Source organism: Mus musculus, chromosome 14 (genome assembly GCF_000001635.26).
Source record: "Mus musculus strain C57BL/6J chromosome 14, GRCm38.p6 C57BL/6J".
NCBI classification, from domain to species: Eukaryota; Metazoa; Chordata; class Mammalia; order Rodentia; family Muridae; genus Mus; species Mus musculus.
In genome coordinates, this window is record NC_000080.6 from 14345707 (window position 1) to 14356105 (window position 10399).

The 10399-nt window shown below is 52.9% G+C and overlaps 1 protein-coding gene across 19 annotated transcripts; it reads left to right on the forward strand.

The window, feature by feature from the left end:
* The first annotated feature begins 205 nt into the window (after window positions 1-205).
* Window positions 206-9787, forward strand: Il3ra (interleukin 3 receptor, alpha chain). Of its 19 annotated transcripts, none has more exons than XM_017315860.2 (12): window positions 300-806; window positions 1304-1482; window positions 2118-2362; window positions 3115-3238; window positions 3537-3666; window positions 4329-4561; window positions 4982-5100; window positions 5232-5261; window positions 5344-5458; window positions 6211-6313; window positions 9301-9367; window positions 9664-9787. In XM_017315860.2, the coding sequence occupies exons 1-12, from the start codon at window positions 673-675 to the stop codon at window positions 9718-9720; spliced, it is 1536 nt and encodes a 511-aa protein (XP_017171349.1). In that variant the 5' UTR covers window positions 300-672; the 3' UTR covers window positions 9721-9787. The 19 variants fall into 19 exon arrangements, with proteins under 19 accessions (XP_030103515.1, XP_017171355.1, XP_017171357.1 ...); XM_017315861.2 differs by having other exon boundaries at window positions 3148-3238; XM_017315863.2 differs by having other exon boundaries at window positions 302-806; window positions 1394-1482.
* Window positions 9788-10399: the final 612 nt, after the last annotated feature.

The window sequence follows — 10399 nt, forward strand, 5'->3', positions numbered from 1 at the left end:
GCATTAACAAAAACGGAAACGGAAATAAGGCGGCCTGTGAGGCATCCCCGGCCTATCCTGACCCTGCGGTCACTATGGAGGGGGCGGTGTGCAAAGCTCTGTGCGCGTGGGCCGGGTGGGGCGGCCTCCTAAGCACAGCTGTGACGTCCGCTGTGAGCTCTGCTCTCACAGAGTGTGTGGGGGGGGGGGGGGATGAAGACAGGGCAGGGTCCGCTCACAAGTTAAGTTCCGTGGGTCTCAATGGGATGCCTTCAGGCATGAGGCAGAGCTGAGGCAGGAGGATGGCAGGTAGTGAACAACCGCTACAAAGCAGGGGTATGATGGCAGCTGTCAGTGACTGCGGGTGTGAGTGAGGCAGGGGGATTCCCGTGAGTAACGAAAGAGCTGAGGCAGGGGGATGACTGCGAGTACAGTTGCAACGGATGACAGGAGAGCGACTTCCTGTCTGCGGCAGGACGTCACGCCCGCTCGCCCGTGACTGACGGGAACGACTTCCAGTTTCATTTTTTTTTTTTAATAAACGAACGCGATGACGCGGCCGGCGTGGCCGTGGCCGCCCATCACCCGCAATCGCGGTCATCCTCCCGCCTCAGCTCCGTCCATCCCTCCCGCGTGACTCCCGAGGCCCCGCCCCGCCCCCACTATCTCAGGAAGTTGCTCAATCTCGGGACCATGGGCGCGGTCGGGGCGGGGCGGGGCCTCTGGGGTCACGGGCAGGGTCGCAGTCCTCTGCCCTGTAAGCAGTTCCGACCCCCAGACCCCCGAGGACAGGAACGGACGCCGCCAGCGCCGTGGGCGCCACTCAGGTCCGGTCCGCGGGGTGGGCGGGGGTGGGCGGGGTCAGGGGGCGGGGCCTCGGCGGTCATCCCCCTGCCTCCGTCCTTCCTTCTGCTCACTGCCATCATTCCTGGCCTCAGATCCTCACTCACAGGCATTCCCCAGCCGTCGCTCCCTCCCTCTCTGCTTTTCTGTGTCCATCGTGATTATCCCCCTGCCTCAGAAACTAACTCGTGGTCATCCCCCTGCCTCACACTGTTTACTCGCGGGCGTCTCCCTGACTCCGTCCCTCCTTCCGCTCACTTGCCAGCATCCTCCAGCCTCCGTTTCTGCTTCCGGTCACCGCTGCCATCCCTCTGCCTTGTCATCTGCACTGATGGACATGCTCCTGCCTCATGCTGTTCACTCCTGGGCATACCCATACCCCTGCCTCGCGATGTGACACTGGGGACAGTGAAGCTGAGGCAGGGGGATAACCGCGAGTGAGCAGCTGAGGCAGGGGAATGACCGCAATGGACCATGACAGGAACCAGAAGCATCGTGAAGGGGTCGGGATCAGGAGGTGGAGTCCGCTTGCGCCCCGGCCCCGCCCCTCACGCCCCGGCCCCGCCCCCAGGCCTCCGAGGCTCCAGCCCCGCCCTCCTATCATGGCCGCCAACCTGTGGCTCATCCTGGGGCTCCTGGCATCCCACTCTTCAGATCTGGGTAGGTGTCTTCATGGGGCAGGGCCTATGCTCGGGCCACGCCCCCCACTTCCTGTCGGTCGGGGCCCCACCCCCGGGTGTCTCACAAGACTCAGGCCCAGCCCCCTGGCGAAGGATGGTGTCACCTGTCAGTCACCCAATGCCCCATCCACCCGGTTCCTGTCCTGTTCTGTGACTTCATCCAGGTGTCAATCAGAGCTCTGGTCCCACCCCTTTGCTTCCTCTCCCAAACCTTACTTCCTGTCACGAAGGATGATGTCATTCTCACCCCCAGATGTCAATCAAAACCCAAATCCCGCCCCCTAAGCTCTTCCCTTCTTGTTGGCCTGTCCCAGCTCCGGGTGTCAATCTCAGCTCAAGCCCTGCCCACTAACTTCCTGTCATGGCGAATGAAGTCATCTCTGCACCCCCCCTTGTCAATCAAGGCTCAGGCCACGCCCACTGATGGTGGATGCCATCATCATCCTGGTCGAAGACATCACTAAGAGAGGCCCCGCCCCATCGCTTTCTGTCATAGGGGACCAATGATGTCACCTAGGGACATGTCACTTGCCTCTCATGTCATCTGGGTGTCAATCAAAGCCTAAGTCCCGCCCACTTCCTTTCTTTTCCACCCCCTCACTTCCTGTCACGGAGAATGGTGTCAATCAAAGCCCAGGCACCTCCCACAACTGTGGATGATGTCACCTGTCACTCAAGCCCCACCCCACCTCCCCTTGACAACAGCTGCGGTCCGTGAGGCTCCACCCACTGCTGTGACCACGCCCATCCAGAACCTGCATATCGACCCCGCCCACTACACACTGAGCTGGGACCCCGCCCCCGGCGCTGACATCACGACAGGGGCTTTTTGCAGGAAGGGCAGGGACATCTTTGTCTGGGTGAGGGGCAAGCCCTGGTTGGTGGGCGGAGTTGGCTGTCAGTCATCCAGGGTGTGGGGCTTGGGTGGGTAGGGATCTCCACACTGTCCGTCATCCTGGCCATGCCCACTTTCTGCTGTGAGTCACTCTAGGCCCCACCCACCAGTCACTTCCTGCCACGCCCACCAGCATTCCATGCCTTGCCATGCCCACTTCCAGTCTTATTCCTGCCCCCAGCACAAACTTCTCACCATGCCAATCATTCCAGACTCCGCCCCTACCACCCATCCGGCCCTGCCCTCTGCTTCCTCTTCTGCCTGTCAGTCACTTCAGGCTCTGCCCAGTCACTTCTTGTGCAAATTTATGCAGAGATGAGCAGGGGGAGAAAACCTATGATGTCATCTGGGTGTATGCAAATTTGGTCCAGCAGAGCTGAGACTTCAGGACCCACCCACCCCAGGTGGAGTTAGGCAAATTTATGAAGGCTAGAACATGATGTCATCTGGGTTTATGCAAATAAACTCAGATGGAACCATGATGTTATGCAAATCCATGCAGATTTATGCAAAGCCCATGATCAGGGCCTGTGGATATTTATTCAAATGAAATTCAAATTTATGCAAGTTCATACAAATTAATGCAAATTAGTGCTGGCCCTACCACTCACCCCAAGTATGGGTGACCCCTGCTGACGCCGACATGCAGGTTGACCCCAGGTGACCCCGCCCCTCACACTGACCCTGCCCTGCCCCCTGACCTCTGTGACCCCGCAGGCTGACCCCGGGCTTGCCCGCTGCTCATTCCAGTCGCTCTCCCTCTGCCATGTGACCAACTTCACCGTCTTCCTGGGGAAGGACAGGGCTGTGGCAGGATCCATCCAGTTCCCCCCAGATGATGGTGGGTGAGGCCCCGCCTCCGTGACCCCCACGTGACCCATGACACCTGGGTTGGCCCCCCCAAGAACCAACTGTGACCCCTAACCCTAGCTGTGACCCTATGATGCCAGGTGTGACCTCTGATCCCATGTGTGACCAGGGGTCCTACCCTGGCCCCAGCCCATGACCCTTGACCCCAGGGTGCGACCCCTGCTCCCAAATCTTACACCTGACCCCAACATGGGACCCCAACCCCGTGTGTGACCCCTGACCCTGTCCCCTCCATCATGACCGCAGTGACCCCATCCCAACCCCCACAGATGGCGACCACGAGGCCGCAGCCCAGGACCTGCGCTGCTGGGTGCATGAGGGGCAGCTGAGCTGCCAATGGGAGCGGGGTCCGAAAGCAACGGGTGACGTGCACTACCGGATGTTCTGGCGTGATGTGCGGTGGGTGTTAGGGGTCACGGGGGTCAAGGGTGGGGTCGGGAGGTCACTTCTTGTCCTCACTTCCTGTTCTGTGAGGCCTCTGACGTCACTTCCTGTTCTCACTTCCCAGGTGGTGCAGGGTTGGGGAGGTGTTCTGGCCACATCTTGGGTGGGCGGGGCCATGGCTTAAAAGGGCAGGGTCGTGAGGTCACCTTTGATGATGTCACTTCCTGTGTTCATTTCCAGGTGGGCAGGGCCTCTTGTGTCACTTCCTGTCCTTATTTTTCGGGAGGCGGAGCCTATGACATCACTTCCTGTGCTCTAGTCTTTTTGGTTGGAGCCTCAGATCATTTCTGAATGAGCATGGTCTATGACATCACTTTCTTACTGACTTCATGTTCTCCATGGCCTCTGAGGTCACTTCCTGTCCTTACTTCCTGTTGGGGGTCTTTATGGAGCTGTGACATCATTTCCTGTACTTTTTTTCCCCTGGTAGGTGGAGCCTCTCCAAGAACTGATGACATCACTTCCTGTGCTTGCTTCCTCTTTGGGGCTTAATGTCACTTCCTGTCATCATATTTCGGTGGGCGTGGCCTCTGGGTGTGACTTCACTTCCTGTGTCACTTCCTGTGCCCGCCTCTGGGCCTCTGACTTCTCTTCCCGACCCCTGTCCCTGCCACCAGGCTCGGTCCTGCCCACAACCGCGAGTGTCCACACTACCACAGCCTTGATGTCAACACCGCTGGCCCCGCCCCTCATGGTGGCCATGAAGGCTGCACCCTTGACCTCGACACTGTCCTTGGCTCCACCCCCAACAGCCCTGACCTTGTCCCCCAGGTCACCATCACCGTCAACGGCAGTGGCCGCGCTGGCCCCGTGCCCTGCATGGACAACACTGTGGACCTGCAGCGCGCAGGTGAGGGCCTACTGTACATGTGCTGGGGGGACCTGGAACGGGTGGGCCCACTGAGTGCCCGGGGCTCAGTCAGGCCTACTATGCACCCATTGAACCCGCTGTGCACCTGGCCCAGCCTCCTGCATGGGGTTGTGGGTAAACTCAGTGTGCACGCAGACAACATGCTTGCAGGGAGCATGGTTGGACCCACTGTGTGCAGCGCAGCGCCCCATACAAGCCTTGGTAACAACTGGATCTACGCTGTCTGTGGGTTGTGTTCAGGGCACAGGTAGACTTACTGTGCACAACAGTGGATCTAGTGTGTGCACCCAGCATCCCTTCATGCTTGGGGTGGCAGGCAGATGCACTATGCACTAACATGCGTCGCCCTACTGTGTGCACACCCTGCCCTGACTGCCCAACCCTGGTCCCCGCCCCCAGAGGTCCTGGCCCCGCCCACGTTGACAGTGGAGTGCAACGGCTCTGAGGCCCATGCCCGATGGGTCGCGCGGAACAGATTCCACCATGGCCTCCTTGGGTACACCCTGCAGGTCAACCAGGTGCGGGGTGAAGCAGAGGGGATGACCGCGGGAGTGAGGCAGGGGAATGACCACAAGTGAGTGTGAGTGTGAGTCAGGGGGATGACCGCAAGTGTTCGATGCTAAGCCCTGCCCTCTTCCCCTGCCCCCAGAGCTCCCGCTCAGAGCCACAGGAATACAATGTGAGTTGGGGTCTGTGGTGGGCGGGGCTTGTGGTATGGGTGTGGCAGTGGCAATGACATCACAGAGGCCCTGCCCACCCAGGTCTCCATCCCCCACTTCTGGGTCCCCAACGCTGGTGCCATCTCCTTCCGGGTCAAGTCGAGGTCAGAGGTTTACCCTCGGAAGCTCAGCAGCTGGAGCGAAGCCTGGGGCCTCGGTGAGTGGGTAGGGCGGGGCCTGGCTGTCAGTCATTTCTGGCCCTGCCCACCTGAGCTAAGCCCTGCCCACTCAAGCTAAGCCCCGCCAATCCTGAGCTAAGCCTTGCCCAACATTGATGTCACACTAAAGCCCCACCCACAGTGAGGCTGAGCCACTCCCCCACAGGAAGTCCTAACCCAACCCGGGGGTCACATGTGCAGGGGGCCTGGGCGCCCAATTTCCCTACGCCATGTCCAGCATTGACCAAAGCCCCACCCAAGGTGACCTAAGCCACACCCACTGGTGATGCAATGCAAAAGCCCCACCCATAGGAAATCTAACCTGGTCCCTCCCACTTGAGCTCAGCCCACCCACCTGTTACTTGGTCCCGCCTTCTTGAAACTGGCCACACCCATCCTCAGGTTCAGCTCTACCTTTGGGTCAGGCCATGCCCACCACTTCCTGTCCTGCCAGTCACTTCCAGTTCTCCCTGTTATCCCACTTCCTGTCCCCACTTCCAGTCCTGCCCATCACTTTCTGTTTCCCCGATGACATCACTTTCCTTTCCACTGACCATGCCTGCCACTTCCTGTCCCGTCCATCACTTTCTGCTTCCACTGATGACATCACTTACTTCCTTTTCTGACCACACCCATCACTTCCCATTTCCACTTTCTGCCCCGCCCATCACTTTTTGTTTCCTGAGTGACATTATTTCCTGCTTCCCCTGTGATGTCACTTCCTATCCACTGACCCTGCCCCTTCCCGCAGTCTGCCCCCCAGAGGTGATGCCTGTGAAGACAGCCTTGGTGACTTCAGTGGCTACGGTGCTGGGGGCAGGGCTCGTGGCAGCTGGGCTCCTGCTGTGGTGGAGGTAATGTTAATGATGTCATCGTGGAGGCGGAGCCTGCACTGTGCATGGCCATGCCCTTCTGCTTCCTGTTAACCCAGGGTCTGACTGATTTGCAAAATTATGCAAAGTAACCTGGGATTATGCAAATGAGGGATGGTGATTTTACTACCTCCCCACTGTGAGTAACAGTTCTGGGCTTTTCAAAATTTATGCAAATTCTTGCAAATTTTAGAAAGTGAAAATTATGTTGTCATGCAGATTTATTCAAATTTATGCAAAAACCGCTCTGCCTAGGCTATATCATAAAACGTATGCAAATCTATGCTAAGGAGACTGAGAGCTCACAAATTTATGCAAATTTATTCCAGTGAAAGTGATGTCATATGGCCATATGCAAATTCATTCTGGGAGCAGCCAGTTATGTCAATTTATGCAAATCAGTACATTTTCATTCAAATATATTCAGACATATGCAAATGGGATTTGCCAAAACTATGATATTATGCAAACTTTTGCAAATTTATGTAAATTTCTGACAGTGGTGGAAGTTGTGAAGTCATGTGAATTTATGCAAATTCAGCTATGAGGTCATGTACTTTTATACAAATTTGCCTGGAGGAAACCAAGGCCACTATGCATGCAAATGTATGCAAGTGATTGCAGACACGTTTTACTTAAACCATGACATCATGTGAATTTATGCAAATTTATGCTGATGCAAAACGTGATGTCATGCTAAATTATGCAAATTTTGGCTGACATAAGCTGACATCATTCCAGCTCATGCAAATGTGAAGACTGACATCACAGGAGCTTATGCAAATTGACCCCGGTGAAGCTGTGACATCACAAATTCAGTCAGGTCAAACTATTATGTCATGGAACATTCAACCGTGATATCATTTATGTAAATTCATGTAAATTCACGCTACAGAACCTATGAGGTCAGGCTAATGTATGCAAATGTGTGCTGACAGAGTGATTACGTCATGTGACCTCATACAAATGTGTGATGTCATCTTGGTTCATGCAAATTTGCTCATGCAATATTATTCAAATGTATTCATGACATAATGAAAGTTTATGCAAATTTTTCTGTTGAAAATGACATGCAAATCTTTGCAAATTTTTTCAAACCTACTCTACCTGGACTGTAATGTCATGCAAATGTTTCCAAATCTATGCAAATTTACTCCAGTGAAACTGACATCATACGGTTGTTTGCAAATTTATGCTGGAATCAGGCAGGCATGTAAATTTATGCAAACCAGGACATTAATCTGCCAAAACAATGACATCATGCAAACTTATACAAATTATTGTGGTCGTGGTGAAACTATGATATCATGTGAATTTATGCAAATTCTATGCTGTGAGAATGATGAGTTCATACAAATTTATGCGAAGTTTCTCAAACTTATGCAAATCGAAGCAGATAAAGCTATGGCATCATCCTGACCCATGCAAATTTGGGCAGAGGAAAACTGTGATGTCACAAGGACTTATGCAAACTTATTCAGATGAATCGATGAGGTCAGGCAAACATATGCAAATGTGTGCTGATGGAGTGATGACATCATGCTGACTCATGCAAATGTGTGAGGAGGAAAAATGTGATGTCACCCAAAATCAAGCAATTTTATTCAAATTTATGCAAATTTACACAACATACCCGCCTGCCCAGCACAACCAACGTTGTCATACAAATCTATGCAAACTCATACAATGTAAAACTAAAACATCACTCTGGTTCATGCAAATTTATGCAATTCTGTAAAGGAAAGCCTCAACATCAAGCGAGCTTATGCAAATTTACCCCAGTGAAATGAACATATAAGTTAATGCAAGTTCATGTTACTTGTACTATGAGGTCACTTGATGTTATGCAAATTGGTGTGGATGAAATCATGCAAATTTATGTTCACATCTCCCGCTGAGTTGGTTGACATGCAATTGTATACAAATTTGTGAACCCATGTCCTGCCTACACTGGCGTCATGCAAATTTATGCAAATGCATGCAGAGGAAAACCATGACACCATGCAAATTCACACCCAGATCTGCTAGCGGGGTAAATTTATGCAAATTTGTGTGGAAGGAAAATGGTGATGTCACCAGTGCTCATGCAAACTGGTTCTGGTGAAACCACAATATCATGCGGGCTTCATGCAGATTTATGCAGATTTGTTGATGCACCCATGACATCATGTCATGTCCCACCCTCGCGATGTGACTTACATCCCACTGCATGATGCCACCCCATGAGGGTTTGTGCAAATCAATGCAGTGTGGCTCTATGATGTCATTTGGCTCTATGCAAATTTATTCAGATGAAGGTATGACATCATGAAAACATGCAAATTTGTACTGAGAAAACCTTGATCTCATGCAAATTCATTCCTTCCAATGACACTGAAATGCAAATTTATGCAAATTCACGTTACAGGGTTTATGAGGAATTTATGCAAATTTGAGCAAATGGAAGCCAAGTCACTATGCAAGTTTATTCAAATTTATGCATAACTTCCCAAACATGGGATGTGATGCAAATTTATGTAAATTTATTTCAGTGAAACTGACCTCACAGGTTGTATGCAAATTTATGCCCAGGTCAGTCAGTGACGTAGTTATTTTATGCAAATTTAGGATGATCAGGTTTATGATATCATGTAAATGTATGCAAATTCACATAGAGTAAAACCATGACATCATCCGGGTTCATTCAAATGTATTTAAGTTTAGTAATGACGTCACGTGAGTTTATGCAAATTTATTCCAATGAAACCGACATGAAAATTTATGCACATTACTGGTCAGAGGATATCGAGGCTGTGGGGGCTCATGCAAATTTATGCAAATTTATGCAAATTGCTGCCCCAAACCTATGGTGGGATGCAAATTTATGTACATTTATGTAAATTGATTCATTTCTGGTGACATCGTTGCCTGCCCAACCCAGGTGACTGATGCCTCTACCCCTGTCCCTGCCCCTCTCTCTGTCCCCACAGGAAGTCGCTGCTCTACCGCCTGTGCCCACCCATTCCACGCCTGCGCCTGCCCTTGGCAGGGGAGATGGTGAGGGGGCAGTGCCTGGCATGTGGGGGCAGTGCCCAGGGTGTGGGGGTGGGCCCGGGGGTGGGGCATCAGGGGAGGGATCTGGGCCTCAGAGGGGACAGGAAGTGACACTGGGGGTCAGGAAATGACTGTGGAAGAGGAAGTGACCACAGAGGGACAGGAAGTGACTTTGAGGGGACAGGAAGAGATGTCATTGATACATGAAGTAACTCTGGTGGGACAGAAAGTGACCATGGGGGGACAGGAAGTAACACTAGGTGGAATGACTGACAGGTGGGCGTATCCCCTCTCTGCAGGTCGTGTGGGAACCAGCTCTTGAAGACTGCGAGGTGACGCCTGTGACAGACGCCTGAGAACTGTGTGGGGGCTGGGGCATAGGGAGCGGTGGGCGGGGTCAATAAAGTGCGTGGATTCCTGGGACTTCCTGTGCTGCTATCAGTCATGCTCATCTGGCCCCACCCCAGCTCTGCCCCCACCCAGAAGTCCTCACCATGACCATGACTGACAGGAAGAGGCAGGGCTTCGACAGGAAGTGGGGCTCTGAAGGAAAACCAAGGGAGGAAGTCCTGCCCACCACATGGCACGTGGACCCAGTGACCCCTGCCCAAGGGTGGCCCAGACAGGAGCTGAGACAGAGGGATTGCCAGGGTCAGTCGGGGGTCGTTCTGGGATCAAAGGTTGAATGTAATGTCAGACATCTTTATTTGCCCCACAGCGGTCATCTTGGGGGTAGGTGGAAAGGGGACGGGGCCTGGAGGTCAGAGTTCAACTGCAAGTGTACGGTAGGTCAATGATGTCACATCCTGTTGCCACAGCACTTCCTGATCTGGCAAGATCCATGAAACACATTGTTTGTCAAATAGGCACCTTTTTCACTAAAATAATTAAGTAACCATTATATTCAGTAAAAATAAATCAGCTTAATTTTGTTTGTTTGTAGCAGAGCTACATAGACTGTTTATAGATGAAGCTCGGGTTCCTTCTGGTCCACTGTGCTTTACTTCAGTTTCAAACACAGCAGACAGCTGCACC

Bases quoted from the DNA above. Each gene is read 5' to 3' on its own strand.
- Il3ra (XM_017315860.2), top strand. From the start codon at position 673: ATGGGCGCGGTCGGGGCGGGGCGGGGCCTCTGGGGTCACGGGCAGGGT. The intron at 807-1,303 runs GTCCGGTCCGCG...GGACCATGACAG, and splicing joins GCGCCGTGGGCGCCACTCAG to GAACCAGAAGCATCGTGAAG. The intron at 2,363-3,114 runs GTGAGGGGCAAG...GTGACCCCGCAG, and splicing joins GCAGGGACATCTTTGTCTGG to GCTGACCCCGGGCTTGCCCG.